This window comes from Perca flavescens, chromosome 10 (assembly GCF_004354835.1).
Source record: "Perca flavescens isolate YP-PL-M2 chromosome 10, PFLA_1.0, whole genome shotgun sequence".
NCBI classification, from domain to species: Eukaryota; Metazoa; Chordata; class Actinopteri; order Perciformes; family Percidae; genus Perca; species Perca flavescens.
The window spans coordinates 2,660,963-2,670,011 of NC_041340.1; the positions used below are offsets into that span (position 1 = coordinate 2,660,963).

A 9,049-nucleotide genomic window follows, 5' to 3' on the forward strand; every position below is an offset into this window, starting at 1 on the left:
TAATCAGGACTTTTAGCGTGTATAGAGCCAGCATATCTCCACCAGACTCCATGTAAATAATCAGGACTTTTAGCGTGTATAGAGCCAGCATATCTCCACCAGACTCCATGTAAATAATCAGGACTTTTAGCATGTATAGAGCCAGCATATCTCCACCAGACTCCATGTAAATAATCAGGACTTTTAGCATGTATAGAGCCAGCATATCTCCACCAGACTCCATGTAAATAATCAGGACTTTTAGCGTGTATAGAGCCAGCATATCTCCACCAGACTCCATGTAAATAATCAGGACTTTTAGCGTGTATAGAGCCAGCATATCTCCACCAGACTCCATGTAAATAATCAGGACTTTTAGCGTGTATAGAGCCAGCATATCTCCACATGTAAATGGGTGAATTAAGGGTTTATTTCAACCAAACCAGAGTGGTGATTGTTGGAACAGTGGAAAGGCTTCTGATAGTTTTATTTAGTTTCTGTCCACTTTGAAAAAAAGTGTGTTTTACGATGATAAAAGTCCTGATTATTTACATGGAGTCTGGTGGAAATATGCTGGCTCTATACACGCTAAAAGTCCTGATTATTTACATGGAGTCTGGTGGAGTTTGGTGATGGTGATTTCGCGGCTGTTTCATGTTAAACTAAAAGGATCTTACTCTTTAACTAAAAGCTCTATCTCTGTAGGGATCCTTTCCATAATGTTGTCAGACACTTAGAATAATAATCTGAGTCTGTCAGCGGCAAAAACACAACTTTTAGTGGACCAAACTGACGCTGAACATTTGTCGTACAGGGTTACATCGCAGCCTGGTTCACAGCTTCCAGTTACAGCATTTTTGCTGAATACTGGACCAATTTCAAATATTTGTGTACACATCAGTCACTTAGACACTAATGCATCGGAAAATAGGGTTGAAAAATCCAGAAATTAGCCTTTAATGGTCTCCCATGCTGTGTGTGTGTGTTTCAGGTCGGGTGCAGCCTTTGTGTCCGTCTCCATCTCTAAGAGCAGCACGGCAGCTTCAGTCCTCACGGAGGTCCTCGGTCTGCTCCACAGACAGGTAACTGTAACTCCGAGGAAATCATCCTCCAGGAACTACTTTTCACACTTTTCAGTATTTTATACAGATTAAACAAAGAGGGGGTGGGAGGGGGTGTTGTTTGCTTTGGACAGAGCCGAATAGAAGTGTACAAAATAAGATGCTTGTGTTGTTTTAGGAGGAAGACTCGTCCGGGTTCAGTCTGCTGGAGGTCTGCATGAGCAGCAAGCAAGGTGAGCACTAACGTCGCTGCCATACAAAACCATTTTTACTTGCATTATTTGAAATCTTATAGGTCCATATGTGTTTGTGTTATGTGGTGAATGTGAAAATGAACTGCTACTTCCTCTGTCAGCTCCACTGAACAGAAATAAGCAGAGAAATCAGACCAATCACAAAAGCTGGTCAGTCTGACATCATGCTGCCTGAGCTCATTACTATTCATGAGCTCGCCCAGTTGGGCTGGGGTAAAGGATTCTGACAGCCAGGCTCTCATTGGCTAGGTGTTAGCCAATCAGATTCAAACAGCGTAGCTTGTTGAATATTAATGAGAACTGGCACAAATCGAGCCGAATCTTCCTGCAGGCCTTCTATACCGCGCTAGAATGGATTGAAACAAGGTAACCAAGGTGTTTTTTTCACAAAAAAAAAGTCCATGGTAGACCTTCAGACATGACCACAAAGTAATGAAATACATGTGGCAGGGCATATTTTAAGGAGAAACAGTTAACACCAATATGATACACCAATAGTGACCCCTTTGCCTAATAGAGTGGCCAGCAGGGTTGCTGATTAATCAGGGATGCACCGAATCCAGGATTCGTCTTCAGATTTGGCTGTAGGCTGTGAGGAAGTGGACATGGATCTGGTTCAATGCAGTAGGCTGTGAGGAAGTGTACATGGATCTGGTTCAATGCAGTAGGCTGTGAGGAAGTGGACATGGATCTGGTTCAATGCAGTAGGCTGTGAGGAAGTGGACATGGATCTGGTTCAATGCAGTAGGCTGTGAGGAAGTGGACATGGATCTGATTCAATGCAGTAGGCTGTGAGGAAGTGGACATGGATCTGGTTCAATGCAGTAGGCTGTGAGAAAGTGGACATGGATCTGGTGAGCAGAAGAATTTGTTGTTTGGCAGAACTTTCAGTCAAAAGAAGGCCATTCAAGTCCAGCTACATGTTCAATCTGTTCAATGCTGATTGGTCTGGTGGTGGCGAGGACCCTAAACTATACACAACATGGCCGCTGTTACAACATTTAGTATGAAACATCCGAAAGAATACGAGTTGTGCATGAAGGAATCACCAGACATCAGCCAGAATGCAGCAACTTCAGGTACGGCAAAGGAAGGACAGTCACTACTAAAAACTGGGAGTAGGATTTGGTTTCGGATTTGGCAGAATCTTAACCAGTGGTTTCGGTATTCAAGCGAACCCCAAAAATCTGGATTCGGTGCATCCCTGTGATTGTTTTAGACGTATGTGATGTATGACCAAATGTTACGGAGAGCGTTGGGAATCTGGACAAAAAAAGTTGCTAACACGATGGCTTAAGTTGCAAGACATGAAGCTGCTTTTATTGGTGAAACAATGCAGGGAGTCCACAGCAAAAAACCATAAGAAACAAAAAAAAGAATATCTTTTTACACTAGCAAAGCTCACATCACCTGTCTGGATTGTAGCCTACCTCAGACTGCCCCCACGCTTAAGTGGCCAGAGGCTTATATGTGTTAAGCCCCTCCCACTAGAGCTACCAACTCTTAATTGCCTCAATTATCTCTCAAATATTTTACCATTTACATATTTATAATGTCACTGCTAGTTTCTACAGTAAACAAATAACAGATAATTGAACAAATCATTTTCCACTTATCTTACTTTAGAAAACACCAAAACTAACACACATTTTCAACTAGAAGATCTACCCTCACCTATGACCCAGACACATGGTATCTCCCACCCAGACCATGTCTCCATGTGACCATGTCTCCATTTGACCATGTCTCCATGTCTGTCCTCCAGTCCAGAGACAGATGCTGAGTCCACAGGAGAAGATTCAGGACAAACTGCAGGAGATCAGAAAGGTAGGAAGAGAGGAAACTGCCACTTTGATCATTTCACTAAAATATCTAATCTGTATCACCGCCTACATGCTTTTAGTGTTTCAGATGAGATAAACTTGATGGATGGAGAGAGAGAGATGGATGGACGGAGAGAGAGATGGATGGACGGAGAGAGAGATGGATGGATGGATGGAGAGAGAGATGGATGGATGGAGAGAGAGATGGATGGATGGGAGAGAGATGGATGGATGGAGAGAGAGAGATGGATGGATGGAGAGAGAGAGATGGATGGACGGAGAGAGAGATGGATGGACGGAGAGAGAGATGGATGGATGGATGGAGAGAGATGGATGGATGGAGAGAGATGGATGGATGGATGGATGGGAGAGATGGATGGATGGAGAGAGAGATGGATGGACGGAGAGAGAGATGGATGGATGGATGGAGAGAGAGATGGATGGATGGAGAGAGAGAGATGGATGGATGGAGAGAGATGGATGGATGGGAGAGAGATGGATGGACGGAGAGATGGATGGATGGATGGAGAGATGGATGGATGGAGAGAGATGGATGGATGGGAGAGAGATGGATGGATGGAGAGAGAGATGGATGGATGGAGAGAGATGGATGGATGGGAGAGAGAGATGGATGGATGGAGAGAGATGGATGGATGGAGAGAGATGGATGGATGGAGAGAGAGATGGATGGACGGAGAGAGAGAGATGGATGGACGGAGAGAGAGATGGATGGACGGAGAGAGAGATGGATGGATGGATGGAGAGAGAGATGGATGGATGGAGAGAGAGATGGATGGATGGATGGATGGAGAGATGGATGGATGGAGAGAGAGAGATGGATGGACGGAGAGAGAGATGGATGGATGGATGGAGAGAGAGATGGATGGATGGAGAGAGAGAGATGGATGGATGGAGAGAGAGATGGATGGGGCGGAGAGAGAGATGGATGGACGGAGAGAGAGATGGATGGATGGAGAGAGAAAGATGGATGGATGGAGAAAGAGATGGATGGATGGAGAGAGATGGATGGATGGATGGAGAGAGAGATGGATGGATGGAGAGAGATGGATGGAGAGAGATGGATGGATGGAGAGAGAGATGGATGGAGAGAGAGAGATGGATGGACGGAGAGAGAGAGAGATGGATGGACGGAGAGAGAGATGGATGGATGGGACGGAGAGAGAGATGGATGGACGGAGAGAGAGATGGATGGACGGAGAGAGAGATGGATGGACGGAGAGAGATGGATGGATGGAGAGAGAGATGGATGGATGGAGGGAGAGAGATGGATGGACGGAGAGAGAGATGGATGGATGGAGAGAGAGATGGATGGATGGATGGAGAGGGATGGATGGATGGAGAGAGATGGATGGAGAGAGAGATGGATGGATGGAGAGAGAGAGATGGATGGATGGAGAGAGAGAGATGGATGGATGGGAGAGAGATGGATGGATGGAGAGAGAGAGATGGATGGAGAGAGAGATGGATGGATGGAGAGAGATGGATGGATGGATGGAGAGAGGGATGGATGGATGGAGAGAGGGATGGATGGAGAGAGAGATGGATGGATGGAGAGAGAGAGATGGATGGATGGATGGAGAGAGATGGATGGATGGAGAGAGAGATGGATGGATGGAGAGAGAGAGATGGATGGATGGAGAGAGAGATGGATGGATGGAGAGATGGATGGACGGACCGGAGAGAGAGATGGATGGACGGAGAGAGATGGATGGACGGAGAGAGAGATGGATGGATGGGAGAGAGAGATGGATGGATGGATGGGAGAGAGATGGATGGATGGATGGATGGGAGAGAGATGGATGGATGGAGAGATGGATGGATGGAGAGAGAGATGGATGGATGGGAGAGAGATGGATGGACGGAGAGAGAGAGATGGATGGATGGATGGAGAGAGATGGATGGATGGATGGAGAGAGATGGATGGATGGATGGAGAGAGATGGATGGATGGATGGATGGATGGAGAGAGAGATGGATGGATGGAGAGAGATGGATGGATGGAGAGAGAGATGGATGGATGGAGAGAGAGATGGATGGACAGAGAGAGAGATGGATGGATGGAGAGAGAGAGATGGATGGATGGATGGGAGAGAGATGGATGGATGGATGAGAGAGATGGATGGATGGAGAGAGAGATGGATGGATGGAGAGAGTGAGAGAGATGGATGGAGAGAGAGAGATGGATGGACGGAGAGAGAGATGGATGGATGGATGGGAGAGAGATGGATGGATGGAGAGAGAGATGGATGGATGGAGAGAGAGAGATGGATGGACGGAGAGAGAGATGGATGGATGGATGGAGAGAGTGAGAGAGATGGATGGAGAGAGAGATGGATGGATGGAGAGAGAGATGGATGGACGGGAGAGAGAGATGGATGGATGGAGAGAGAGATGGATGGATGGAGAGAGAGATGGATGGATGGAGAGAGATGGATGGATTGAGAGAGAGATGGATGGATGGAGAGAGAGATGGATGGATGGAGAGAGAGATGGATGGATGGAGAGAGAGATGGATGGATGGAGAGAGAGATGGATGGATGGATGGATGGAGAGAGAGATGGATGGATGGAGAGAGATGGATGGATGGAGAGAGAGAGATGGATGGATGGAGAGAGAGAGATGGATGGATGGAGAGATGGATGGATGGATGGAGAGATGGATGGATGGATGGAGAGAGATGGATGGAGAGATGGATGGATGGAGAGAGATGGATGGAGAGAGAGAGATGGATGGACCGGAGAGAGAGATGGATGGGCCGGAGAGAGAGAGATGGATGGACGGAGATGAGATGGATGGACGGAGAGAGAGAGAGATGGATGGAGGGAGAGAGATGGATGGATGGGCCGGAGAGAGATGGATGGATGGAGAGAGAGATGGATGGATGGATGGAGAGAGATGGATGGATGGAGAGAGATGGATGGATGGAGAGAGATGGATGGATGGAGAGAGAGATGGATGGATGGGAGAGAGAGAGATGGATGGACGGAGAGAGAGATGGATGGATGGATGGAGAGAGAGATGGATGGATGGAGAGAGAGATGGATGGATGGAGAGAGAGATGGATGGATGGAGAGAGAGATGGATGGACGGAGAGAGAGATGAGATGGATGGATGGAGAGAGATGGATGGACGGAGAGAGAGATGGATGGACGGAGAGAGAGATGGATGGATGGATGGAGAGAGATGGATGGAGAGAGATGGATGGATGGAGAGAGATGGATGGATGGAGAGAGATGGATGGAGAGAGAGAGATGGATGGATGGAGAGAGAGATGGATGGATAGAGAGAGATGGATGGATGGAGGGAGAGATGGATGGATGGAGAGAGATGGATGGATGGATGGAGAGGGATGGATGGATGGAGAGAGGGATGGATGGATGGAGAGAGAGATGGATGGATGGAGAGAGAGAGATGGATGGATGGATGGAGAGAGATGGATGGATGGGAGAGAGATGGATGGATGGAGAGAGATGGATGGATGGAGAGAGAGAGATGGATGGATGGGAGAGAGATGGATGGATGGAGAGAGAGAGATGGATGGACGGAGAGAGAGATGGATGGATGGGCCGGAAGAGATGGATGGATGGACGGAGAGATGGATGGATGGAGAGAGAGATGGATGGATGGAGAGAGAGATGGATGGATGGATGGATGGGAGAGAGATGGATGGATGGGAGAGATGGATGGATGGGAGAGAGATGGATGGATGGAGAGAGAGATGGATGGACGGGAGAGAGATGGATGGATGGAGAGAGAGATGGATGGATGGAGAGAGAGATGGATGGATGGATGGATGGATGGATGGAGAGAGATGGATGGATGGAGGAGAGATGGATGGATGGAGAGAGAGATGGATGGATGGAGAGAGAGAGATGGATGGACAGAGAGAGAGAGATGGATGGATGGAGAGAGATGGATGGATGGATGGATGGAGAGAGAGATGGATGGATGGAGAGAGATGGATGGATGGAGAGTGAGAGAGATGGATGGGAGAGAGAGATGGATGGATGGGAGAGAGAGATGGATGGATGGAGGGAGAGAGATGGATGGATGGAGAGAGATGGATGGATGGAGAGAGAGATGGATGGACGGAGAGAGAGAGATGGATGGATGGATGGAAGAGTGAGAGATGGATGGAGAGAGAGATGGATGGATGGAGAGAGGATGGGCGGAGAGAGATGGATGGATGGAGACGGAGATGGATGGATGGAGGGAGAGAGATGGATGGATTGAGAGAGAGATGGATGGATGGAGAGAGAGATGGATGGATGGAGAGAGAGAGATGGATGGATGGATGGGAGAGAGAGATGGATGGATGGATGGAGAGAGAGAGGATGGATGGATGGATGGAGAGAGATGGATGGATGGAGAGAGAGATGGATGGATGGAGAGAGATGGATGGATGGGAGAGAGATGGATGGATGGATTGAGAGAGAGATGGATGGATGGAGAGATGGATGGATGGATGGAGAGAGATGGATGGATGGAGAGAGAGAGATGGATGGATGGAGAGAGAGAGATGGATGGATGGATGGAGAGAGAGAGATGGATGGATGGAGAGAGAGAGATGGATGGAGAGAGATGGATGGATGGATGGAGAGAGATGGATGGAGGGAGAGAGAGATGGATGGATGGAGAGAGATGGATGGATGGATGGAGAGAGATGGATGGATGGAGAGAGATGGATGGATGGAGAGAGAGATGGATGGATAGAGAGAGATGGATGGATGGAGAGAGAGAGAGATGGATGGATGGGAGAGAGATGGATGGATGGATGGAGAGAGAGATGGATGGATGGAGAGAGAGATGGATGGATGGAGAGAGAGAGAGATGGATGGAGAGAGATGGATGGATGGATGGAGAGAGAGATGGATGGACGGAGAGAGAGATGGATGGATGGATGAGAGAGAGAGATGGATGGATGGATGGAGAGAGAGAGATGGATGGATGGAGAGAGAGATGGATGGACGGAGAGAGAGAGATGGATGGATGGAGAGAGAGATGGATGGATGGAGAGAGAGAGATGGATGGATGGATGGAGAGAGAGATGGATGGATGGATGGAGAGATGGATGGATGGATGGAGAGATGGATGGATGGATGGAGAGAGATGGATGGATGGAGAGAGAGAGAGATGGATGGATGGAGAAAGAGAGATGGATGGATGGAGAGAGAGATGGATGGAGAGAGAGATGGATGGAGAGAGATGGATGGATGGAGAGAGATGGACGGAGAGAGAGATGGATGGACGGAGAGAGAGATGGATGGATGGAGAGAGAGATGGATGGATGGAGAGAGAGAGATGGATGGATGGAGAGAGTGAGAGAGATGGATGGAGAGAGTGAGAGAGATGGATGGAGAGAGTGAGATAGATGGATGGAGAGAGTGATTGATTGATTGATTGATTGATTGATTGATTGATTATTTTGCCAGATGTCTCTGCGTCTGATGAACCAGACTCGGTTCTACGCGGTGGAGACCAGGAAGCAGGCGGTGCAGGTCTGCGTGCTGATTGGAGGACTGACTCCCCTGCTGACCTCAGAGGAATACGCCCAGCTGCTCCAGGATCACCTGGCCATCAAGAGTGAGTCGCAGCCTCCACTTCCTGTCTGCCTCTCATCCAGCTCGCCTCCACTTCCTGTCTGCCTCTAATCCAGCTTGCCTCCACTTCCTGTCTGCCTCTAATCCAGCTCGCCTCCACTTCCTGTCTGCCTCTAATCCAGCTTGCCTCCACTTCCTGTCTGTTGCTGCGCCTCTCATCCAGCTCGCCCAGTATTTTATAGAAATGGCCTAACAGAACAGTGTGTGTGTGTGTGTGTGTGTGTGTGTGTGTGTGTGTGTGTGTGTGTGTGTGAGAAAGTGACTCTGTGTGTGTGTGTGTGTGTGTGTGTGTGTGTGTGTGTGAGAAAGTGA

General features: G+C 48.3%; 1 protein-coding gene across 1 annotated transcript in view; it reads left to right on the forward strand.

Moving 5' to 3' along the window:
• LOC114563327 (diacylglycerol kinase theta) overlaps positions 1–9,049 on the forward strand; it is a 35,241-nt gene that overhangs the window by 25,385 nt on the left and 807 nt on the right. Inside the window, exons 10-13 of the mRNA XM_028590178.1 lie at positions 971–1,061; positions 1,219–1,273; positions 3,060–3,121; positions 8,570–8,720. Of these exons, the coding sequence (XP_028445979.1) occupies positions 971–1,061; positions 1,219–1,273; positions 3,060–3,121; positions 8,570–8,720 (359 nt within the window). The remainder of the gene's footprint in view (positions 1–970; positions 1,062–1,218; positions 1,274–3,059; positions 3,122–8,569; positions 8,721–9,049) is intronic.